At 34.1% G+C, this 27,871-nt stretch overlaps 1 protein-coding gene across 1 annotated transcript in view; it reads left to right on the top strand.

Annotated features, from left to right (window-relative positions):
* Positions 1–27,871, top strand: part of LOC148941513 (arrestin homolog) — a 201,028-nt gene that overhangs the window by 31,754 nt on the left and 141,403 nt on the right. The window contains exon 2 of the mRNA XM_089104007.1: positions 9,628–9,688. Coding sequence (XP_088960133.1) covers positions 9,628–9,688 — 61 coding nt within the window. The remainder of the gene's footprint in view (positions 1–9,627; positions 9,689–27,871) is intronic.

Genomic DNA, 27,871 nt, shown 5'->3' with positions numbered 1-27,871 from the left:
TGTGCATGTAAGTTTTCGTGTGCTTCCCAAATCATGAGTTTCAGACAACACACTCCTATGAGTGTCTAAGAAATCTAGCTCATAAAAGTCAAAAATAGCAAATTAACCATCCCGAATCATAGGTTTCAGTCAACACACACCTACGAATGGCTATGAAATCCTGCTCAGAAAAGTCAAAAAATATCAAACTAGTCATCCCAAACTATATGTTTCAGACAACAAACACCTATGAAAGGCTAAGAAATCCAGCTCAGAAAAGTCAAAAGTAGCAATCCATCCACCCCAAATCATAGGTTTCAGACACTACACACCTATGAAAGACTAAGAAATCCAACTCAGAAAAGCCTGAAATAGCAACCCACACATCCCAAATCATAGATTTCAGACACCTCACACCTACGAAAGACTAAGAAATCCGGTTATGAAAAGTCGGAAATAGCAAATTACACATCCCAAACTATTGGTTTCAGACAACATTCACCTACGAAATACTAGAAAACCTTAGCTCAGAAAAGCCTGAAATAGCAAACTACACATCCCAAATCATAATGTTCTGACAACACATACCTATGAAAGGCTAAGAAACCTAGCTCAGAAAAGTCGAAAATAGCAAACTACACATCCCAAATCATAGGTTTCAGACACTATACACCTATGAAAGACTAAGAAATCCAACTCAGAAAAGCCCGAAAAAGTAATTTACATATCCCAAATCAAAAGTTTCAGACAGCATTCACCTACGAAATACTAAGAAACCTTAGCTCAGAAAAGTCTGAAATAGCCAACTACTCATCCCAAACTCAAAGTTTCAGACAATAAACACCTATGAGTGACTAAGAATCCTAGCTATGAAAAGTCCAAAAAGCAAACTACACCTCCCAAATCATAATTTTCTGAAAGGACACACATATGATAGGCTAAGAAATCTAGCTCAGAAAAGTCAAAAATAGCAAATTAACCATTCCAAATCATAGGTTTCAGACACCACTCACCTATGAAAGACTAAGAAATCCAACTCAGAAAAGTCAAAAATAACAAACTACATATCCCAAATCATAAGTTTCACTCAACACACATCAACGAAAGGCTAAGAAACCTAGCTCATAAAAGCCTGAAATAGCAAACTACTCATCCCAAACTATTGGTTTCAGACAACATTCACCTAGGAAATACTAGGAAACCTTAGCTCAGAAAAGCCTGAAGTAGCAAACTACACATCCCAAATCATAGGTTTCAGACAACACACATCAACGAAAGACGGGTGCTCGGGGAGACCCTTTGAGGGTCTGTGGGTCCCTTGAGGGTGGGTGGTCGTTGGGGCGCTGGGGGGGACGTTTGGGGCCGGGGGGGGGGGCTTGGGGGGCGGGGTATGGCATTTGGGGGGGTGGGTTGGCTTGTGGGGTGCCGGGAGGGCCGTGGGGGGCCGGGGGGACATTGGGGGACCGGGGGAGGGCCTTTGGGACCCCGTTGGTCCTTTGGGAGCTCGATGTGCCTTTGGGGGGCCCGGGGATGGCATTTGGGGGTCTGGGTGGGCCTTTGGGGCGCCGGTGGCCCTTTGGGAGCTTGGGTGGGCCTTTGAGTGTCCGGGGGGACAGTTGGGAGCCTGGGGGACATTTGGGGCCTGGGGATGGCACTTTGGGGGTCTGGGTGGGCCTTTGGGGGACCGGTGGAGGGCCTTTGGGAGTTTGGGGGGCTTTGAGGACCGGGGGCTTCCTTCGGGGTTGGGGTAGGAGGATTGGAACCCTTTGGGGTTGGGTTAGAGGACCTCACAACACTGTTCAAATGAAACTTGTGTATTATAACGACCACAGTCTCACCCAAATTCTCTTCTAAAATCTCTTCCAAAATCTTCTTTTAAAATGTCTCTATCTGTTTCGCCGAAATAATTCCACAACCTGTCTAAAACGGTTTCGCCCAAATAATCCCTAAACGTAAATTCAGCGTGTTCCTTTTGTTTGGCATCCCTGCGCTGGCACATTTCAAATTAATAAGAAACCTTTTCGCGTGCTAAAACAATTCATCGCTAAGATGTTTCTTGCCTAATTGTTTCCATGGCCTTTGGTTATTAATATCTTTTGGAGTTCGACCAGTAGAACTGTTCCCGAGGCAAAGACATTAATGACTTGGATCTATTCCTGGAGCAGTACCTGTCAGACATTACTAAACTTTGCCCGGAAACAATTTGATTAATGACTGACAGCAAAGTGAGAAAAATACTGTTTTTCCATTCTCACTGACAAAAACCATAAAACATACATAAATTGCTGTTGACATCCATGAAAGTGAGAAAGTTCCTGTTTTTCCATTCTCACTGACAAAAACCATAAAAACATCAAAATTCCTGTTTTTCAAATTCTCACTGACAAAGTCCATAAACCACGTGGCTCTATGCCCATATATGGTGTGGTCGTCGGATCAATAGGGTCATCTCTACTTATATATATATATATATATATATATATATATATATATATATATATATATATATATATATATATATATATATATATATATATATATATATATATATATAACGTACTTCTTCTCTGCTGGCTACGAGCTGTAGAGCAACTGTCCCCCCCCCCCCCCCACCAAAAAAAAGAAAAAGGAAGGCAGAAAATTTTACATCAGAGCAATTTTGAACTGGGAGTTTTACCAATTAAAACTATTTAATGGATGAATTGTTTATTCGGCTCGTCAGAGCAGTCAGGCATTAAAAGATATAGCATTATTTGTGTTCCACATTCTTAAAAGCTCAGCTTCCCGACAGTTTAAATTTTATAGCTCATTTCTGATTTTAGTGTTTAATTTTTCGCATTTCAATTTTTTTGTCTTAATTCATCCCTCGGCATCTATTTCAATTTAAGAATAATTCTGTCACTTTTGACATAAATCTATGTAGGTTTTGAGGGATTTTTAATTATGGGCCATGTTCATTTCTTAACGCTTTGATGTGTTTTTCAATATCAAAACAAAATTGAAAAAAAAACATTTACTATCACTCCAAAATAGTTTAGGTATGACAATAGTTTAGTGGGTCAAGTGTAGGATGTGCACTCTTTGGCTGACCATACTCTAGAGCCTTAGTTTTGAAAAAAAAAAGACAAATGTGAATGACCCCACATTCATATGTATTTAAAGAGCAGAAAAGACACACGATAGTGTTGCAGTGACGTCGTGTATAGTATAAAAGGTGTTTTTACTTAAAGATTGCAAATACTTAAAGCTTTACCTAAAAGGTTGCAAAAATTTAGCATAATTAGTATATTATACTAAAAAAAAACAATTAGTCTAAATATACCTAGAGGACGACACGAAAAAACCCAAGTTAATGGCAATTTAAGCTTCCTTCAGATGAATACGCTTAAAATTTTGAGTAATAGAATTTAAGTATCACGAGGGGAACAAATTTCTAGGTAGGGCATGGCCCAAGATCGATTGGGAGTCATTGCTCTAACACCATTATTACATTTATCAATTCAAGTTATATATCTGGTTGCTCTTATGGCTTTTTAATATTTTATATATGTAACTATCAGGGCCGTATCCAGAATTTTTTTCGGGAGGGGGGGGGGGTGTGAAAGGACTTTTCCGGGGGGAGTTTTACAAAAGAAAATTTTAAAAACGCATCAATAATTTGTATTATATTCTTTTTTTTACGTTTTTACGACGACAATAAACAATAACGTGTAGCACTCTTAATTAAGACAGTGAACAAGCATTGAAAAAATGTAACATATTCCCTCGTCGGACTTCAGATCTAAATATAATCATCTAATAGAGATCCACTACCTATAAATGAAGCACATAAGCAAAAGCAAAACAAGCAAATTTAGTAAGCTATCGTAATTCACATTTGATTACATCATGTACATCATTATATTACAGTTTAACTCAAGGGATTTTTTGTCCTTTTTATTTTTTCCTTTTGTTATATAGCATTTTCCATCTCCTTAGGTTATTAATTGAAGAAAACTTTTTCCACAAATAAGTTTTTCAAGCAAAAGTAAAACACTCCATCAGACCAAAAATGAGCAAAAATAGAATCAAATAATCTACCAAACGTAAAACTACCACAAATCAACATCAATAAATAAATGAAACCCAAAACAAAAAGAAATTGCAATAAATAACCAATTCAAACTCAAAACAAGCAGAAATTAACATGATATACCTTCTCAAGGCCCGAACATAATTTGCACTTTACTGAAAAAAAAATACTAATGAATATTCATTATCAGCTTAATATGCGTATGCTCATATTTATTCTTTAAAGTCCTCATAATTTTTGTTCCATTAGAGTTAAAAAAGTGAAAACATTTTAATTATTTTTCAGTAAAGTGCAAATTGCGTTTTGGCTTTGAGAAGGCATAGGGGTTGTGAGCCCTAATCATGTTATTTTCTGCTTGTTTTGAGTTTGACTTGGTTATTTATTGTACTTCATGTTCGTTTTGGGTTTAATTTATTTATTAATGCTGATTCATGGTAGTTTTACGCTTGGTAGATTATTTGATTCTATTTTTGATCATTTTTGGTTTAATGGAATTCTTATCTTATTTTGGATAAACTTATTTTGTGGAAAAAGTTTTTTTAAATTAATTCTGTTTGTTTTATATTGACATAGTACTCTTCAGGAAAACAGAATTGGAAAGTTGATTGCCCTCCAATCACTTTTGACTCTTTAAAACGGCCCAAGAACTTTTAATTTCCAATCAAATTAGCTCCTTTAAAATATCAATGATATTACTAGCTAGTATAGAGCTGCCTATTGTTTAGATGCCCTTTTAATACCGGCATGCATATAGTTGTTCGTTTAATTGAAACTCCCCCTAAACATTCCCTAAAAGTTTCAACTTATTTCCCTTTGTGTCATTAGTTACAGTAACCATAGAAGTAGTATTTAAAGTATACACATAGTGTCTTGTGGCACTTGGCCTGAACTGGCCACAACTTGGCCTGAAATGTCTAACTTATAATGTAAGCCATTATTGTAATATGGCTTTGCCACCCTTTTGACAGTGTATATGCTCATAGTTCGTTTTGATTTAGTTCAACATCTGCCTAAATATTCCTTGAAAGCTTCCCCTTAATACCTTTAGCTTGTGTAGTAGCAATAGTAGCAGTAGCGGTAGTAGCATTAGTGGCAGTATGCACAAATCACCTTTGTTTTGTTTTTTTTCAACATCCCTTCAACACTCGATGTTTTTATTTTATATACAAATCAATTCTTAAGATTAGCTCATTTGACAATGTAAATTCACATAATGTCTTTTGTTAGTTTGAATTTGTCATCAATATTCTCTCAGATCTTACCTTCATAGACTTAACCCTAATAGTACTAGTATCAGAGTAGTTGCGGTGGTAGCAGGAGAAGTAGTTGCAGTGTTAGTGTTGTATTACTATTAGTAGTAACAGTAGTAGCAGCAGTAGTAATAGCGGTAGTAGCATGTACATCTTGTCTTTTGAACATCCCTTTCTTGCTGCCCCGGAAGTTACACCTTAGCACGGTAAGGGGTTCCAAAAATATTGCTGGTTTGCGCTTTTGACTTCTTTTGACGCCATTTTTATCTAATACTCCAAGCCTTACAAGTTGTTGCAATGGAAGTAGTAGTTGGAGTAGTTTAGTAACAGTAGTCGGATAAGTAAAAGTAGCAGTGGTAGTAGTGTTAGTAGTGACATGCATATATTACATTTTTGTCAAAAAACCAACAGAGAGACAAATCTCAATGAAAAAAAAAATATGAAAGACCTTAAATGCCACCGGGGTAGAACTTACAACCCTAACCCCCAGGCTCTGGCGGTTTGTAACAACCTCAAAAACCTATTATATATATATATATATATATATATATATATATATATATATATATATATATATATATATATATATATATATATATATATATATATATATATATATATATATATATATATATATATATATATATATATATATATATATATATATATATATATATATATATATATATAAAGGTTTCGCAGGGGAGCAGACAAAAAAAAAAAAAAAAGTTTTCCCCCTTCTTTTTCAATGCTACCTTTGATTCCTTTTCAATGCAATACTTCTAGGAAGCAGCATCATTGAAAGATCTTCACAGGATAATAATTGTCATAATGTTTAAAGGACTATCATAATTAGATATACGGTTAAAGGTAATATAGACTTTTCACTTAACAAAACCCTATCCCTTACTGTATCTGTATCTTGCATTGTTCTGTATCGAGGAATCGTGCTGCCACCCTTCCTTCAAAGAAATACAACGATAAAGTTTAGGAGTTATAAAAAATAATAATAATAATGATAAACAAACAACGGGTAGATTTTACGTGCAGAAAGAACGTTATAATGAATGATCCTATATGCTTCGATGATTCTGAATAGAAATTAATCATGATATTCTTTCTATGATTTTCCAAATTCGTGTCCTCTTTTCTAATATACGCTTGCAAGAGACTCAGTCTTGGGCTTTCCTTGGAAGTTTCTTTGAAATAGTTTTTGGTTTGCTGCTGAAACATATCAAGCTTTGGATCAAAGAATGGAGAAACTAATAAAACTTTGAGCTCTTGTTGTCTCCTCAAAGGAGAAAAAACACTTAGCCATTTCAACGACTCTCATGTCTTTTTATCATTTAGACACGTTCGCACGGAGAGGGACCTTTGAAAATAGTACCCAGATCTCGAAATGTTGATATTGCCTAATATTTGATGTGATTGTCAATTTAATTTCTGTTCGTTTCAGGTTACATTGATTTATTGGTATTTAATTCTTTTCGTTTAAGTTTTGATTATTATTTGATTTTATTTCTACTCTTCCTAGGTTTATATACATATATATATATATATATATATATATATATATATATATATATATATATATATATATATATATATATATATATATATATATATATATATACATAAAGAAAAGAAAAACGAGCAAAAATGGGGTTTCTATAGGCCAAATGAAGATACTGAAAAAACGAAGCGAATATTTCGAGAGGACAAACGCCTCTCTTCTTCAGCGCGAAACGAAACGATGTATCAATAAAAGCCAAAAATTAAAAGAATTAAAACCAAATACCTAACAACCATAAAAGCGAGTTATTCGCCAATATCCGCGATTTGCACAAAATCCAAAAAATATGATCTGCCATCAACGGATACTAGCGAACAACTGAACAAAAGAAAGAAATCAATTCATTCACTCGAAAAACAAAACGAACCAGCAATTAAATAAGTTGGAAAACTATGTCATTTGATTTTGGATTTTAATTAAGGCATTTCTTGCAGACACCCTTTGAGACCTAAGGGGTTGTTCACGTGTTTGATTAGATGACTGAGAAAGTGGTTCAAGGTTTATTTCAGGGATCACTAAAGTATCGGCTTCTCTTTTGAGAAAACCGAAATATAACTCATTTATTCTTAAATCACCGGAATCTCTGTTTAAAGCTAGACCTAAATGTTGGTATTTATAAATTTCAACAGCTTCTCTGTAGTGCTGGACAATACCCTTATCATTCGAAATAAGACTAGCTTGATTAAACAAAATAGTATGGTCTGGTTTTTCGAAAATGTGCTCTGCAAGGGCATAGTCAAAATTTTCCGTTTTTTTCCGCTTTTTAAGTGTATTATTAATTGAGCTAGAATGCTGGGTTAATCTATCTGTTAGTCGCTGATTAGTTCTTCCAATATACCAAAGACCACACGAACAAGGAATTCTGTAGACACCGGAGTTTTCACCTATCGGGATAGGGTCTTTTCCTTGATAAATTTGGGACCTGATAGTTTTTCTGGGTCTATAATAAGTGTAAATGTTATTTTTCCTTAGATTTTTTGAAATGTGGTCTGAAATCCCTTTAATGTATGGGAGACCAAGATAAACTGAATTTTCCCTTTGAATTTTGCTCGTTTTTCTTTCTTTATGTGATGTCAGGCCAATGTGGTTTAAGAAATTATATATATATATATATATATATATATATATATATATATATATATATATATATATTTTTTTTATATATATATATATATATATATATATATATATATATATATATATATATATATATATATATATATATATATATATATATATATATATATATATATATATATATATATATATATATATATATATATATATATATATATATATATATATATATATATATATATATATATATATATATATATATATATATATATATATATATATATATATATATATATATATATATATATATATATATATATATATATATATATATATTTACACTTTTTTCTCCAGAAGCCTTCTTTTTTTAAAGAAGTTGGGAATTCAATAAAAATATTAATGAGAAAAAGAGAAACCTTCTATAATTTTTATTGCAAAAGTTTGCTCTCTAGAGAGTAACTTATAAAGCTTTAATGAATTGATTGTGCCTTTTGAACCTCAGGTCTGCATTCATGAAAGAGGGTGTAATCATGCTGTGTAATTATAAGGTACACACGAAAAGTTAATGGTTATAAATATGAGTATTTTTCCCTCTGTATTTTAGGTCTTTTCTGCAGTAGAATTCCACATGGGGGGGGGGGGGGCAGGCTACTTGTCCCAGGTCATCTAGATAAGCACGTTTTTTATTGCTTGCGGTATTGGTTAAGGAGAGGGTAAGAACCTGAAATTGCTCCAATTGCTGAAAAACCCGCCTACGCCTCTTCAAACCTACCAGTTGTTCCTGGTCCATTTTCATAATAAAACATTTTCATGCTTTTTCGTTTGAATTTTCCCCCCTCATCACCGTTTAAAGGGAGGAAATACGTCCCCTGGAGGGTTATTTTTTTTTTACTGTATATTTACTGTATATTTTACTGGGCCATATTTTACCTATTTTTTTTATCTGAAAACCCATCATAACAAAAAGGGCATAGTATCTACAAAAGAAAAAACAAAAGCAAAAAAAAACGCACAATTCAAAACACAAGTAGAGACATTAATGCTAACATTAATAAACGTTACAGAGACAGTGATACAAGAGACATATATAGTATAGAAATTATTAGACAAGAGACACTTAATATAGAAAATACTAATAAAAATGAACACCAGCAAAACACTAATAAAGACAGTCGTTAATAAAAATAAAAAGCCTAAAAACAAAATTACCGGGCAATTTCCTTTTTCAACAAAGGGACTGTTATCTGCCATGCCATATCTATTATTAATCATTATTTATTGCTATTAAAAATTATTACAAAACTCGTCAAAACAGCAAGGAAAAAGACAGAGCATTATTTTCTTTTTTTAATCTTCTTCATTTTTATCTATATTGCTTTTGTTTAAAGTAGTCCAACGCAAATTGAAAGGGTCGAATATTTAAAGATTTTAGTGACTTTCTAAAAACATTCTTAAACACATAGAAGCAGGGAGGCAACTTGTAAAGAAATCCTATGGCTCGAACGTTCTTTTTTACCTTTAATGGGATTAGAATTTCACAAAGTAGAGCTTTCTTTAGTGCGTTTTAACCCGACCTATAAATGTTAGTTGAACTGACCTATATTTTATATTAACAAACTAAAAACTTTGCCTGACGTAAAAAGTCTTTATATCTCCTTAACATGTTTTTTTTTCAGATTGTCATTTACCTTCCGAAACGAGATTTCATTGACCACTTTACTTACTTCGACTCAATAGGTAAGTTTAAGTGTATTATTTTAATGAATTTGCTTGAACTGTTAAGGCAAAAACATTAAATTAGACCATGTCCGGCTTTTGTCACCAAAAACTTTCCTAGTCCACCGTATGGTAAATAGTCATGTTTCAAACCTAACTGCCAGCCGGCTGCAGCGTCACAGTCATTTGCATGCATTTTGATCGATGTTTCCATACTGGGCGAAGTGAAAATATCTGAAATGCACATCCCATTCAAGCCCATTTGATTTTGTTCTAGAATTCCTTGTTCGTGTGAAGTGTCTGAGAAGTGTTACATACAATAGTTTTCTGGAGTGCTAGTGAGTGCGATATCCCTGTAATTTCATGTCGTGGACCGGTCACCTTTCTCGAATATGTGTATTAGGATAAATCTTCACCCATTCATCTGGGTGTATTTCTGATTCACGTATTCCACAGATGATGAAGTGTAGTTGAGCAGTCAGTTCGTTATAGCCAACTTAAAAAACTTTGGAAGGTACAAGCCCTATTCCGGGTGCTTTGCTACATTTCACGTTTTCATCAGATTTTTGAACTTCTGTCAGGGACGTGAAGCCGCAGTCTAGCTTTTGTATTCGTTTGCGATCAGGACTAAGTTAATGGCTGCAGTTGTTAGGTTTCATTTACTGATATATAGTAGATAGATAAAATAGTAAATAAATATATAATAAATAGATGCTGATAAGTATCTTACCATCCCAGATGGCAAGAAACCCCCAAAATAGAATTCTACCTAATATTTGGGTTCCTTAAAATTATGTTTAAATACTAAATACTCATAAAAACTAAACATTTTGTGAAGTAATAGGAAAAAATTAATTAAATAATAATATAAAGTAATAGAAAAAATAAATGGAATGGAAAAGGAAGACTCCTTTTCTCTTTTCAACGTTCTGATTTAATACTTCTACTATTAATACTCAATTCTACAATTAATATTAATTCTACTATTAATTCTCTTTTAATACTCTATTTAATACTTCTGGTGATGTTCAAAAGTTAAATAAGAGTTACTGATCTTCGCTGATTTATGTTCAGTAAAGTCTTACATTCTCTTATATAGATTTTCTCTTTGTAATCGTAAAAATTTTACCATTTTAATTACTTTCTAATGATTTTTTTTAGTAATTACTATAGTTAGTATATAATTATTATATGATTATAATGAGCCTAGTCAAGCCAAACAGAAAGAGAGATGATTACTTTCAATTCATTGGTTTAAGTTAGGGACATATTTTGGTAAGCCACTGACATGTATCTCCAGCTATGTTCCTTAAGTGCATGTCTGACAGGGAGGCCAAATTGCCACACCTTTTTAAGATCTGACTGGTTCTCCTCCAGCCTTTTTGAAATTTTAGCCAGTATAAAGGACAAAAGATTTTGAGTCGCAAGCTTTTTTCAGGCAGTTCCTCTGTTTCTTTGGAGTCAAACTTTATGAGGTGTTCATGTCGTGAATAAATAAGATTGTTATTTTTCAATTCGATTCTCGTTTCAAACTTTATAACTTTGTTTTCAATCACACAATAAATTCAGCCCCTTCTGAGTGGTTGCTAGCCATTAGCAAGATTAAACTAACTTGCTTTGCGCATTTAGTTTCTTTAAGAACAAGAAAATATTTCTCCAAATTAGGTAGTACAAAAACGAAACTTTCAACTCTAATTTAGGAAAAATTGAATTAAACTCGTGTCAATTCTATCTTTACATATATAATATTCCATAACGGTCGCTTTATTTAAATTACAGAGCACATGAAAATAGAAACAGTTTTTTGAACCTATCTTAGGTCTATTTATACCTTATAAATACGATTTTATAAGTTTTTCTTTTTCATGAGTTTTATTATGCAATATCACTTTTTTTCCAGCGTTACCACGTTGAAGCATGAATATAAATAAGAAGAACTTGGTATTTAAATTTTACAAGTCATATAGATCTTTAAGGGAAAGCGATACCATCTTAAGTTGTTTGGTACCTTATCCTTTTAGCTTGTTTTTTGCTTGTTTTCAACTACATTTGTTGTCTTAGATTTGATATCCGTTGCTACCAAAAAATACATAGCCACCTATGGATGGCATTTTTTGTTTCTTTATTGCTTTTTTTATTTTTTTTTATTAAAAATTGAATTCTCATTTTTTAGATATACTGTAAATGGTTCTGCAAGTTTTTGCTTGACTAACTCAAACAGTTACATGTCATTGACTATGTCCTTTTTACTGTAATTAAATAAACAAAAACAAGTTTTTGGAACTTAAAATAAAGAGCAACTTTATAACTTAAAACGGGTCAAGATTATTCCGTATGTGAGGGGGTTGCCTCCTTCTCAATCCTCACTCTTTACGCTAAAGTTTGACTTTTTGTCCCAATTCTTTAAGAAAGACTCATAAAACACAAGGGCCGCTTAACAATAGAAGAAGCTTTTTAAAGTACTAAAAAATGTTAGCATAAAAAGCGAGGGATTGAGTAGGGTCCAATATCCCTTATATACGGAATAATTTCTGTTCGTTTTATATTTTAATGCTGCTCCTTACTTTCAACTGAAAGTTTTTTCATTTAATTTTTGATTGTTTCTTTTTCAAATTATTCCTTCCAAAAATTCCTTCCGAAAATTGTTCAGATATTTCCCAATACTCATAAAACACAAGGGCCGCTTAACAATAGAAGAAGCTTTTTAAAGTACTAAAAAATGTTAGCATAAAAAGCGAGGGATTGAGTAGGGTCCAATATCCCTTATATACGGAATAATTTCTGTTCGTTTTAAGTTTTAATGCTGCTCCTTACTTTCAACTGAAAGTTTTTTCATTTAGTTCATTTCGTGGTCATTCCCGGGCATTAGGTGATATTCACTCGACTCTTATATTAAGTAATATACATGGAACGTGGATACGTTCCAGGGTAAATAAAATCATTATCTCATTTAATACAACCCTCTTAAGAGGGTTTAAAATTTAATAGAGGTATAAACATATTAGTTGTATGTTCATCAAAGTTTATCAAACTACAAAAGCAGTATGGCCTGCAAGCGGCCGAAACCCATTCTCTGGCCGCCATATTAAGTGGACCCACCACAAAATAATCTTGTTTAACAGAAGAAATCGGCCCCAAATTCCGAGGAACGTTAAATAAATAAATCTGACTCATTAGACTATACGCATAGTGGAATGATGTCTACACGTATCGAATGTATACCTATCTATGCATTTACAAATTTATATGTTTGCATGTTTATTCATTTATGCACATATGTTTGTATGCAGGCTGACTCCGCAGTAGTCAGCAGTAGGATGTAGATATACTAGGTTGGGATGGGCTCGGTATTACTTCTTACCTTTTAATTATATTTTACAAAAACTATGCTTCCTCTTCTAGAGGAATAATCACAGTTTTAAGAAACCGGGTAGGAGATGTATTAATTTTATGATCGTTGGGGTTAATAATTCATGGTTTGGAATATTTGGAATTAGAAGATCAACCGGCCACTATAATACTGTAAACTACCACTCTTATAGCACAAATAACCAGGAGAAATGATAGGCTAAATTTATAACAGTATGCGGTCCCTTTGCTCTAGTGAGCTAAGGGACCGCATTAAATGATCTTGTCGTTTACATTAATCATAATATGAGTAAATAGAACATCGGAGAAATAGAGACATGTGAGGATCTCACCTGAAACAATATAAAGCTCCTCTACAAGTCGTACTCCAATTCAGGTAAGGAGTAAAAAAACTGAAACCCACAATCAAAACACGGGCTCGGTATTACTTCTTACCTTTTAATTATATTTTACAAAAACTATGCTTCCTCTTCTAGAGGAATAGTCACATTTCTAAGAAACCGGGTAGGAGATGTATTAATTTTATGATCGTTGGGGTTAATAATTCATGGTTTGGAATATTTGGAATTGGAAGATCAACCGGCCACTATAATACTGTTCTAATATTATCCGCCATATTAAGTGGTATTAATACTATTGAAACTATTAAAAATATTAAACTATTAAAAAAAACTATTAAAACTATTAAATAAAAACTATTAAAAAATAGGTATTAAAACTCTATTAATTTAATAGAGGTATAAACATACTAGTAGTATGTTTATCCTAACACATAGTGTTAGGATAAACATACTACTAATATGTTTATATATGTTCTTATACATACATTCTATTAAATTACTTTCTTTATTTAATATGATTTAAATGACGAATTTTAAACTATAACAGTAACATTTAGCCTTTTTAGTCAATTAAAACGGCATTAGAACATTTAATTTCCATTTGAATGAGCCGTCTCCCTATCTTCTAGGACCATTGGCTCAATACAATCACCTTTAAGGAGAAAAAAAAGAAAAAAAAAGAAAAGCAACAATAAATAAACACGCATTTGTGATCTTTTTTCTGGCAGAAAAAGATTCCACATTTTTGTAGATTCGAGCTTGAAACCTCTACAGTAGGGTTCTCTTATATGTTGAATCTGATAGTGCGATGTCCATTAAGATCGTTTTTGAGGTCTTCCCCCCTTTTTCAAAAATCAGGCAAATTTTCTCAAGCTCGTATATTTTGATGCCTAATGTTAATCTAAATGAATTTTATATATTTGGAATCAATAAAAAAAGCCAATTTTGTTTATACATTTATTGTTAAAAAAATACCTTTTTTAGAGTTTCAGTAACTATCGGACTAAGTCGTTGCTTACTTACAGTTCATTACCAGGAACAGTTTAATAGCTATAAAAGTAAATTTTTTGGTTGTAAAGTATTATAATATGTTATAATAATTATATTATAATATACCAAATCTTAGCTCTCAGCTTTAATTATAATATAAAAGAAATGAGTAGGTTTTTTTTTCTTTTTCTTTCCAAGGTTCTTAAGAAAACAACCAATGAATTGGTAGCATAATTGACTGAGATGATTTAGTTCGTATCGGTACTCAGAATTCGGTGACAACTTGATTTTATTTTTAAATCTGACAAGAATAAAAAGAGGAGAAAACGTTGAGTTCCTTGTTATTGAATAGACATTCCCCCGATTTTTTTTGTCGGAAATGATTCGTGTGGTATAGTGTGTGCTGCAGTTATTAAAAGAGGTTGTCTCTACTGCCCATATGTTGCCACCGAGGAAAAAAGGTTTATGCTAAAGTTTAGGACTACTGGATATTTCTAATAGAATAGTTGTAATGCCACTCTGCTTTCAAGCGCCTCCCTAGGAAATTAACATAGGATTTCAACGTATCCCTATCCCTTTTTCCATAGGATTTCAAGCGCATTTCTATCCCTTTTCCCATAGGATTTCAAGCGCACAGAAAGGGAAATTAGCATAGGATTCCAAGCGCACAGATAGGAAAATTAGCATAGGATTTCAAGCGAAGACACGTTTCTAGCCGGCAGACTTCCCATGACACTCCCCAGGTGTTCCAATACTTCCCCTAGCAACCACCATTTTTTCGCGATCCGTAACCTTTTTTTGGCAGATTGTTTTTCTAGAAGACATCCAGGATTCCAGGTGTCCCATTATTTCTTCAGTATAAAAAAAGAGTTCCATGTATCAAAATCAAAATTGATGCTAATACATTATTGCGTATTGAAAGCGTTAGCGAGATGGAACCTAGAGCGCTTAAGGAAGTGGAAATTACAAGGGGTCCCCGACTAACCCTAGAATCGGACATGATGTTTGCTGGATATGCTATATCATTAAGAAAATTCAAGTCGGAAAAATAATTATGCTTGTGGATAAAGTTAATATAGTGCATATACAGAGACTACAAGACAGATTAAATGCGTTAGCGAAATATATTGAAGAAAACAATCTGCTTTTATCCACCACTTAGGCGACCATTTTGTAAGAAATTATATCTAAATAAGTTTTGTGACGTCACTCCTACTAAAAGACATTTTATTGATCGTGAGTCAGTTTTTTTTTGGAAGTGAGACAGTCAACATCGAAAAATGTTTTACACATGTCCATTATGCTTTTATACTTTGGGCAGCTGGTCATCCTGTGAGAATTGTGCTTTTGCTGATGACTATAATGTAAATTACATAAAGGGCATGCTGTGCAAATTAAAGACTGTAATTCCTGTCTTGAAGAGATTTGTGACTCTCATCATACAGGATTCTTATGCTTCAATTGTCACTATGACACATTCGATCAAAGGGACAATACTCACCAAGATATGATTGCGAAAAACTCTAAACTTGAGTTTAGTTTATTTTTGAGAGACTGTTATCGTCGTGGTTTTAAAATTGTTTTTGGAAGAAGGATCTGGTCTACGCTTCAAGTGCTGGAATAGGAAGAAAGCCTGGTTTTCTATGACATCACTCTAAAGAGGCTGGCTATTTTGGTTATAAACCTAGAGACTTTTATTTGGCTGTTATAGAAAGTGATTCTTCATATCAGAATTTTGTGTGCGACATTGCTTCAAATAAGAAAATTAAAACACTTGAATTTTATAATATGAATCAGAATAGTAATATTGACTTTACAAAGAGATTTGATAAAAATGAAGTTATATTATATTGTAGAAAACGTTACCCAGACTTTGCATACCAAGATGAATACAAGTTAAGTCCTGATGAGCTGCCGCCACTTATCGTTTATGTTGAGTACCTATACTTAGAAGAAGAAATCTAAAGAACACAGTGTTTTGTACATACACATTTTATCAATAAACAGATTTATATACATTTTTAAAGCATTTCACTATTAGAGCATCTAAATCTATATTCTAGAGGAAGGAAAGAGTATATTCAACTAGAAAGTCGTTCAATCGAGGATTGTCGCCATAAAGCTTGAGTAATTGACTGTAAGTATGTCCATGTAAGTATGTCCACGACATCAGAAAATAAAATATAATAGTGAATGAAAAACCACAGCTTTTGGCTGATAAATCTTTTACCCTCTTCCGATTTTGAATAATAGATTTTCCACTCTGCTCAAGAAAATTTTTATTGTGAGGCATGTATAATGTATACGCTATGCCATTATTAAATTTATTTGTTGTTTGAAAGATGCATAACCAATGTTCCGTCTTTACAGTTAATGGAATACTATTAACAATAACAAGGGTATTGTTAATATGTTGAACACGCTCTAGGAAATACAACGGTTTGCAATAGGATTTTAAATTGGAAATTTAGGGATCCATATCAAATATATTGATTATTTGATTCGTGCTACTGGCGCCAAGTCTAATAAAACACTTCCATCAGGAGTAATTTCCCAATAGGTTTCAAATTGATTCAGCGATATTAATGCAATACTTTCCTCCAAGGGCTCAGCAAAGGCACAGTACCTACAAATTACACTCTAAACGCACAGTACCCGTTCGGACAACACTCATATCTTGAGTACCGGACAAATCCAATACAATGATGCCATGAGTTTTCACAAACATTTCTTTGGTAATACCATTTTCGAATAATTATGAGTCTCGATCTAGGGATTGAATTGTCAATTCATATAAGATCCTGTAGGATTTATCAAAGGATAAATTGTAGAGATGAATTTCATTTACTTTACATACAAGCGATGAAAATCCGAACAATTCAAATTTATGCTGGGAATTTGACCATGATGTTATGGCGCTAGCGCTTTTTAAAAAAGCCAATGCTTATTTTGAAGGAATTTCACCATTGATAAATAAAGAATCAGTATAGGTATGCATAACTGTAGCCATATGGCGTTGAGTCGTGAATGTATGTGAAAAGAGCAATTTGACATTATTTCCAGAGGCTCTTAATTTTTTAATTGTCAAGGCAATAGAACTCATAACTTGCTGTTTTCATACATGAAGTATTGCCGACTTCAGAGAGACAGATACATCGGGTTCAGTGCCAAGTACTTTTCGCAAAATAAAACTTAATTGTGCGAGTTTTAGCTTTTTATCAATCTTAACATTGGTAGGCAACCGTTGAGGTATATCAAATATTTTATGATTTAGTTTACCAACTAAGTGTAAATCTGTAGTTGTCGCATCTCTAAGAGTGTGTGTAGTGTCAATGTCCGTTTTATATTCTTACTAAATACCCATACCTGTCAAGAGCTTATAAGACATTGGATTCATTAACATGAACTGTATGTAAGTTGCATAATTTGAAATATTATTGCTCGTGCTCACCAATGTTCCATTTATGTAGACACTGATTTGTCTAAATAAATTGTGTAGTACATAATTTTCAAAGGATAACCCCTCGGCTGCACTTGGCCTTTCATTGTTAGATCTTTTTATAATGACATGTAAATTTATAAATGTTTAAGTCAAATCTATGAAATAATTTTCACCGGAATAAATTTTGAAAATAGATATATTCAGCGACCGGTTATTGCGGATAAAATTGCTCATAGTATCCTTGTGACATCTACATTTTCTGCGTTGAAAAGATTAAGAGATGAGCTGACTGAAGGAGGAGATTCTTTTTGTGTTAGACATGCCATTTTGTAGGAAAAGAGATCCTTTTTCGATCTTCTTACTTCCTTTTTTAATCCTTTACGCTTCCGGGCTGAGTTGAGACTGATGAGTGATGAGGTCATATTTACCCTTTTTAAACCTTTCCCGCTTTGTCATGATTTCAATCGCTTGCAAAGGTATGCTGTGCTCGACCTGAGATTCTGCGAAAAACTTTCTTTAAAATCCTTCCCATAGCCCAAATTTTGTAGTGTAGAGGAGCAAGACCCGCCGTAACCGGTACAATATATTTTTTTAGCCATGGGTAGTGTAGATAGAAGCAGCTTAGCAAACCAATTGCTGAGACTATAACCGGACATTAACAAATGACCGCTGTAATAGTCCATTCCATGAGCCCATTTTCGTGGTCCGAGAGGAGAAATATAGTAATTAATACCAGGACATAAAAACTAAGTTCTATTAGCCATCTCACTGAATGGGTCGAAAATGACATGTAATCACAGCCAAACCTTTTGTTATTGCTAAAGGATCATCCAATTCAGTTCTTAATGTTAACTGACAGTTCCAAGTAAGAAGTGTTGATTGGAAAGTATTGAAGGTGCTTTACATTGTAGTTATGAATGAGTTCATTAGAGGTTTTTCGTTCAAGAACACGTAGGAGGGGGACATGTTGATACTCTGCAAAAATGACATAATCCGTTCCACTGGCACTTCCAGCACTTTTACCACTGATTATATTATGTTTAAAACCAAGAGCAGCTCTTAGATTATCGTTGAGAATATCCTTTTCATTGTCAATGGGTGAACTAATGTACATTTTTCCCTCTTCCATTGAATAATTGAATTAAAAGTATCATTTTTACGAGCGGATATTCTTCTATTGAAAGCACAACAAAAGTCATTCATATTTCCAAACTCCTTGTATGATAATGTGAAAAAGGAATATTCATATGAATTAATCTTTTCAATCTGTTGGTCGTTAACGAGTGGCCAATCATGTGGTTCAATTTTTACATCATATGTACGATCCTTTATTAGGATATCTTGTGTAACTTTGAGAAAACAATCAACGAAAGCAACTTCATACCTTACATCAAATTTAATGGCAGGGGAAGGTTTTGTCCAAAAATCGCTCGTTTTATTCAAATCGCCATAGAGTGGATCAGAAACATGGACATATTTCCAATGTTTCCGATTATATATGTCACATAAAATCATTAGACATTATGAACGTCTTCCACGTCTAACCAGCAATCAAAATCAGAGTTGTAGCCTAGCTAACGAACTAGCAACTGTCGCTTACCTTTGCGAGTACGAGTCTTTAATACCTTTTCAATTTGGTACAATTCACTATTTCTAAATCTTTCCTATTCATAATCGTAAAAACCGCCAAGTATCTCATCATCTTTCATATCCTGAAGACGATATGTTATAGGTATTGTGTCCAAGACTTTTGAAACTTTAAGAAGTTCATTGGACCACAAGTAATTTCCCTTTTCAAAAAGATTTCTTTTACGATTGATTCGAACTGTATCAACAACATTAAATTGTTTCTTCCCTGCTCTTTCATCAGAATATTGTTTAAGAAAAAGTATATTGTTACAGCGATGAAATTCTATAGGGCTAACATTGGATAAGGATCAAAGAGGGCGCTGGCTATAAACCAACATGATTTTATCTAATTCTTCAATAAATGTAGCAGTATTTTTCAGTGTGCAACTTCTTGAAATTAAAAGTCGAGTACTTCGTAACAAACGTTCAGCCAATGCCACCTTTATAGGACCATGACTATGATAGAGTAGTATAGTATATTTCAATAAAATCCTTTTTACATGTTGATTAACAAATTCAATTCCACAATCTGTTTGAAATTTTCTATAACAATCTTGTTCAAAGATGGATTCAAGGACCTTAGCAACTTCATCGCCTCTCTTTGTCCGCAATGGAACTGCATATGCATAGCGGCTAAAACGCTTATTGCAAGTAAAATATACTTGTACGGTCTATTATGGCGTCTCTGAATCTTTTCGAGAGTCAAAAGATCTGCTTGTAATATATGCAGAGGGTAAAAGGTTTAAGTTTTTCGATAGTCACGACCTCTTGTCCCCTGATTTCGTTGAAGGATGTAACTGGGTTCCTTTTGTAAATACTGGTTTGCTAGCTTCTTTTCAATTCCGGTAACTTTAGAAAGTGTAGTGGGAGGCCTTGAACTTCCTGATTCTCCAATATTTTCATTTATCCGTTTCAAAACTTGATTCATTTTGAACGTAATCGTGGTATGAAGCGTCCGCTACGCTTTTGCGTACGGAATAAAGTGGAAAGACGCGTTCGTTTAACACCCTTACTAGGCCCACATGGCGTGCTCTCCAATTATATATCTCGTGATATTTCTTCAAAATCCCTTAATTGTTTTAAAACATGTCTATTCCCAATAAGACTTTAGGGAAAATTAGACTTTAAAAATTTATGTAAATGACTATCAAAGAATTCTATTCTTTTACGATTTGCAATCAAATCTGATAACAAATCAATTAAATTGTAACTCTTGTCATAGATTACAAATTCATTCTTTTTCTCGTCAATTTGTTACTTTTCATCGAGATAAATCAAGATTGTTTTACTTTGGTCACGGTAGGATGGGGGTAACATGTCTAAAGTACTAGTTTATTAATCTTCTTCTTCTTTTTTCGGCCATTTCAAAGTTTCAAAACTTTTAGTACTTTCAGAAGGGTGATCAATGATATTTTCTTTGAGTGGTTTTTCATGATAAGATTTATGATTGTTGACACGTCAAAGGGCATTCTGAAGCAACAATTAATTTTTCATCATCAGAAATTGTTTCATTCTTAATAAATTGATCAGGATTATCTTCGAAGTGCTCTTTTGGTGAGACAGCACGTTCAATTGGCGTCAATTTATAGGGTTTAGTCATTTCTAGAGAATAGTGTTTACAATTCCGACGATTATTGCCAGTAATAGTGAAAAGTAATTGCCACCTGTCTGAACAAGGCGTTTTCTTTTGAGATTTCCTTTCTTTTTGCTCACTAGAGCACGTACAGGTAAAATATTTTGCTTTTTCAGTTTTCTAACACCTTTTGACACTTTGACATTACCTTCCGTTAAATTTAAAAAAATTTCAGATAAAAGATTAAGGAATTCTTTATCAATACCATGTTTGAGTATAGCTTTCCTAAGCCGCGGTTTTGGATTAGCAAAGACGGAAAATAAATGTCTGTTTTCAAGAAGCTTCTTTAGTGTCATGATGGCGACTTATGACCATTTCTACTATTTAAGGGTAGATATACAGTAATTTCATTATCGAAAATATCAGTCACTACACGCATCTCTTCGGGCGTGTTTTGATTCAGATCCAATAAAATGTATCCATAAGGTTTATTAGTAGCTTCATTGTACGGGGAAAGTAAAAACGTTGGCTCGCCAGGGTAGATTTGTTTGTTTAGAGTTATAAGAGAACTTGAATCGCGAACAACTCTATAGAAGATATAGTAGATACAATTCAGAGCAAGTATTCTCATACACTTACTCTACTGAAAAAGATTATGTAAAACAACAGTTACGATAAAATTTTTATGACGTGACCGAGCCGTGAATAAATGTAATATTTCCTGAGACCATTCTTCAATACATTCAGCTAAATCGTCAATATTCAGCCATGACTTTGGCGAAATATTTCTAAATATACCAGGTCCTTTCATAATTTTTATGATTTTTGCAATACCCTTTATTTTGTCCTAAGCTTCTTGCCATACACTATAGCAAAATTTACTGGAAAGCATAATTTTTTATGAAACCCTCTTAAGGTATTAATCGTGTAGGGTGCGTATAGAATCCCCAGCTGCCTAGTAAGGATGTTTTGTCATTGCTAGAAACCCTCTGAAGGTATTATTCGTCTATGAGACTATAAAATCGAAGGTTTCGAATTTAAGACTATTTATTTGGATATAAAATCCCATCCTCAAAATGACGACCCAATCTCATTCCCCCAAGAAAGGCAAAAAGTACATAAGTCTGAATTTTTGGATAAATATACTAGAGAAAAGAAAACAAAATTTATTGGAAATTGCGCTCCCTTCTAGAAGCCATATTTTTTTGTTATAAAGCATCTGCCATTGCCCAAAAACCCCTCTCCAGCTTTTAAAAATATAGTATTATTTGTTTAGGGGCAGATAGAGCTCCGCCGCGAAGGACTGATGACATAACATCAAGGCTAAGGGGCTAGAATTCCACTAATAACTTGTTCTGAATGAGTATTTTATTCTCCCTATAATAGACAATAGTAAAGCTAGAAATATTTTCATATACGAGACCGTTTAAATGTATTAGAGAAAAAGAATAAATTCGTCATTAATAGGCAGAGCATAATAGGTTTCTAGGACAGCCCCCCCCTTTTTTTTCAAGAAAGCAATAAGTAGAACTTGCGAGGAATAAAAACTAGCTTAGAATTAGTTACCAAAGCTGATTAAAAATAAGTTATTCCTGGTAAGATTATTAATTGACAGCAGGGCAGCCCTTCTGCACAAAATTAATTAATTGTTTACAAAGGTCCCCTTTCCATAGCGGGCTTTTTGACACATGTTTTTTGTTTAGACCATAAGAGGCACGAGTCAAATTGGACAAATCGCTTGCTAAAGTTTAAAGTAACGTTCCTCGGGGTGGGGAAAATACTGCGGGCAAATAATCTGCTTTTTTACGAATGTATTACCAAAAATAATAATTTCTTTTGAAGGGATAAATTATCATCGAAGGGGGATGAGGTTTGGTATTGCTACATGGTAAATAGGGGATATTGAGAGCTGTAAAATGCGTATAGACAAGATAATGTGATGGAAGGGGCGACGGGGGCTTGGAGGCGGTGGTTTAGGAAATAATAGAGACCTACCTTTTGATAACGGGAATTATCTATTAATAATTATGAGAGTTCTATCATCTTCAAAAATCTGAACGAGACTGATGTAGAAATGTCCTTTCCTCAGCTATCTATAGTGTCCTCAGGACACATTGGCTTTACATTGATCTTCTATTTTTAGAGGTCCTGGGACAAGGAAAGTACAGAATAGATGCCTAGACTCCTATATGGGGGCTTCTTTTTTTTAGAGGGAGGAACTGGGCATCTTCCAGAAAATGGTTACGAATAGAGACAAAATGACGGTTATCCGTGTAAATATTGGAGCACCCGAGGAGTTTCATGGGAAGTCTACCAGCTAGAAACAGGGCTGCGCTTGAAATCCTATGCTAATTTCACTATCTGTGCGTTTGAAATCCTATGTTAATTTCCCATCTGTGCGCTTGAAATCCTATGGGAAAAGGGATAGGGATGTGCTTGAAATCCTATGAGAAAAAGGGATAGAGATGCGCTTGAAATCCTACGTTAATTTCCTAGGGATGTGCTTGAAATTAGAGGGGTATTACTACTTAGAATACTCTTAAATAACTAGTTAAGGCTCGAGTCTGTGATATTAGACTCAGCTCACTTCCAAAGTGAGGTGAGAACTCGTAATAACCACAAATGATTAGACACAAATTTACCAGTTCAATTGAAAACAACGCATTTTCCAATTATTTCTCTTAGAAAGAATAGGGGCTCCTTGGACCTTAGGTAAACTTAAACTTCAACAGGGAAAATCCTTCACTGAATTTCCCTAGACTATGGAAAGAACTTTAAATTCTTCGCTTGACTAATAACACTTCTCTCTCCCCTTGTCCCTCTGTATAGACATAACGACTAGCCTAACTGTATAGACAGCAAAGACAGGATTGGGGAGGCAAGAGAACAAGCTGGAAGAGACCAGGCCTCTCCTCAGGATTTAGACTCCACCGTATAAACAATAGAGACCAAATCTTAGGACGTAAACAAAAGCAGAGTCTAGGGAATTCAAATTCATATTATTTATTATTAGTGTAAGATTTATTATAAATACTGGGTTTAAATTCCAAGAGACACTACGGTGAGAAGGGGGGGGGGGTAATTCTATTAGCTTTCAATTCTTTGTTGCGAGTTACCTTTCATGCTAGCAACTAGCTATTCTAAGTTAATAGCAGTAATTTTAAGTTTCTGGAAAAGAACTCACTTGATTTCTTAAGAAAGAGACGAACCTTACGATTAACTAGTTTTATATTAAGTTATCTTTCAATAATGCTCTAGTTTTGACTGACCCGGACTTTCAGAGGCAACGCTGTAGCGTTGCCTATAGTAAGGCCATACGGCTCCGATGTTTTATTATTATTATTTATTATTATTTTTCCCAGAGGCACTTCATATGGAAGGGGTCGTCGTAGAAACTTCAAAGGGGGCTTAATCGATTGGAAATCAAGAGTTTAATGTCCTTTATAATTATCTAAAATGATTGGAGGGCAACAAGCCCCCCCACGCCCATCATTCCCACACACACATCCAATCAAAATTTTGAGATAGTCATTTTGTTCAGTGGAGTTGATTTCCAAATAGAAAATATATTTTTGAGGAGGACACTCCCCAACAACCCTCAAGGCAAGGGTTTTTAGTTATGCCTTGGGGGCATATAAGGTTTTTATAGAATGCGTTGTCGTAGAAACTTCAAAACAGGCTCATTCGATTGGAAATTAAAGAGCTAGTGCCTTTTTTAATAGTCTAAAGTGATTGGAGTGTAAATAGCCAACTCCCCCCCCCCACACCCAGCATTTCCCCAAACACATCCAATCAAGATTTTCAGATAGGCATTTTGTTCAGCGTAGTTGATTTCCAGACAGAAAATATATTTTTGAGGAGGACACTCCCCTATAACCCTCAGGGCAAGGGTTTTAATTTATGCCCAGGGGGCATAAAAGGTTTTTATAGAAGGCGTTGTCGTAAAAACTTCAAAACAGGCTCATTCGATTGGAAATCAAAGGACTAGTGCCCTTTTTAATAGTCGAAACTGATTGGAGGGCAACTAGCCCCCCCATGCCCATCATTCCCCCAAACACATCCAATAAATATTTTGAGATAGCCATTTTGTTCAGCGTAGTTGATTTCCAGATAGAAAATATATTTTTTGAGGAGGACACTCCCCCACAACCCTCAAGGCAAGGGTTTTAAGTTATGCCCTGGGGGCATATAAGGTTTTTATAGAAGGTGTTGTCGCAGAAACTTAAAAACAGGCTCATTCAATTGAAAATTAAAGGGCTAGTGCTCTTTTTAATAGTCGAAAGTGATTGGAGTGCACCTCGCCCCCCCCCCACGCCAATCCTTTCCCCAATCACAGCCAATCAAACTTTTGAGATAGCCATTTTGTTCAACGTAGTTGATTTCCAGATAGAAAATATGTTTTTGAGGAGGACACTCCCCCACAACCCTCAGGGCAAGGGTTTTAAGATATGACCTGGGGGTATATAAGGTTTTTATAGAAGGTTTTGTCGTAGAAACTTCGAAAAAGGCTCATTCGATTGGAAATTCAAAGGGATAGTGCCCTTTTTAATTGTCGAAAGCGATTGGAGGGTAACTAGCCCCCCCCCGCCCCACACGCCCATCATTCCCCCAAACACATCCAGTCAAAATTTTGATACAGCTATTTCGTTCAGCATAGTTGATTTCCAGATAGAAAATATATTTTTGACGAGGACAATCCCCCACAACCCTCGGCAAGGGTTTTAAGGTATGCCCTGGGGGCATATGAGGTTATTATAGAAGGCGTTGTCGTAGAAACTTCAAAAAATGCTCATTGGATTGGAAATTCAAAGGGCTAGTGACCTTTTTAATAGTCGAAAGTGATTTGCAGGCAACTAACCCCCCTCTCACGCCCACCTTTTCCCCAAACACATCCAATCAAAATTTTGAGACAGCCATTTTATTAAACGTAGTTTTAAGTTCCGGAAATTAGGTCTTTGAAGATGACAACTCCCCCATAGCCCTCAGGGCAAGAGTTGTAATTTAAAGATTCTCCGAATCCTTCCTATTATTGCTTATGGAAGGGATGCTCGTATAAACTTTGGAGAGGTGTCATTTGACCGAAAATTGAAAGTTCTTGTTCACTTTTTAAGAGTCAAAAGATATTGGAGGGTGACTAGGCCCCCCTCCCCTCCTCCACGCCCTAAATGCATCAGATAAAAATTTTGAGATAGACATTTTGTTAAAATAGTTCAAAGTTCTGATAACAAAAAATTCCGGTGTTGACACAGCCCACCAGGGCCCGGGGGTAAACGTTGTAAGTTATACCATGGGGCATAACTTATTAAAGGGGGTCTATAACTTATGGGAAGGGGTTTTGTATAGGAAGAACCCATAGGAAATCTATTATAATTATCCAATTATAAGGTTAAAATACATACTCTGAGATAGATGTAAAATTGCTTTGGCACACAAAATCCTATTAAAGTCAATTCCAAACAGTCGTGATCCCTTTGTGTACGCAAGTGAAATGGTCTAAACCCTCTTATTGGAGCTATTTTTTCAATCCATTCATTGTTGTCAATCGCTGTCAACAAGTTATGTAAACTGTTTATTGTTCATATATAAGGTTTTTATCAAAGAGATGATGGTATAGACTTTGATAAAAGCCTCATTCGATTTAAACTGAAAGTTCTAGATCCTTTTTTTTAAATTCAATAATAATCGGACAGTAAGCACCCCCCCCCCGCATGCCATAACAACTTGTAACTTTTTGCAATCAAAAACAAACAAAAATCAATTAAAAAAAAACTTTCCGAAAAATAAGTTTTTCAAAGAAAAGTAATGGCCATTTTAAAATTAAGCTCGGCATATAAATTTACGTTTTAAAATTCCATCTCAAAACGACCAGAAATTACTATAATAGAATAGATGAACCCAAAACTAAGATAAATTAAACAAACAATTAAAGCAAAAAACAAACAACAAGTAATAATAATAAATGAATAAATGGATCTTAAAGTGATTAATGCATATATTGAATTTGAAAACCAATCTTAAAACGAAAACAAATATTTTCCTATTGAGGTATAAATGAAACTTAAAATGCATAGAAATTAAAAAACAATCAATGCGAACAAACATATAATATGTATTAATGTAAATGAATAAATAAATCTTAAAGCTAGTGAAACTTGAATTGAATATGCAAAGCAAGTTTGAAACGAATAAAAGTAACTACAAACAAGAGTTTGGGTATCGCCTCACTGCAGAAGCCTAAAACCTACTGCGTCATTGGCGCTTTACTGAAAACAAATTATATTACAAATTGTTTTCTTTTGTACTTAATATTGAAAATAAATATTAAAATTACAGTAAAATTTTGAACTGATGAGCTTTTAGCAATTAATATCATTATACATCAAATATTCAGTTTAATTTATTCGTTCTTTTCAAGATTAGTCAAGACAAATATAGTTTCACTACAAACAAAATTTGGATACTGCCCCCTTCTTTAACTGTAAAAACCTAAAGCCTTCTGCATCATTGGTGCTTCACTGAAAAACGAATTACCCGTAAGTATATACCAAGGTACTACTTTGCGGCCTTTACGTTCCTTCCGGTTTTTCTGTTAGGTAAACAGGTCATTACACTCTTTGCCGATAGGAACGGGTACAACTTGATTGGTGATTAGGATTTGAATAAAAGGAATAGTTATCGTTACAATTCATATTAGTAAGAGAATTGAATTCAAAGAGAATAGTTTTTATTTGTAAGGATATTAGTGTAGAAAAAAAATGAGTAGTGCATTTACACTATTGGATATTAATGATGGAACTGACAGCAGCAGCAGCTATAATATACGAGTATCTAATGTAGCTGTGGAAACAACTGTTGGCTGT

Source organism: Artemia sp. Qi Xiang Cuo, chromosome 18 (genome assembly GCF_049724085.1).
Source record: "Artemia sp. Qi Xiang Cuo chromosome 18, ASM4972408v1, whole genome shotgun sequence".
Classification (NCBI taxonomy): domain Eukaryota; kingdom Metazoa; phylum Arthropoda; class Branchiopoda; order Anostraca; family Artemiidae; genus Artemia; species Artemia sp. Qi Xiang Cuo.
Note: the sequence above shows the minus strand (reverse complement) of the source record. Positions and strands in the feature narration are given on the sequence as shown.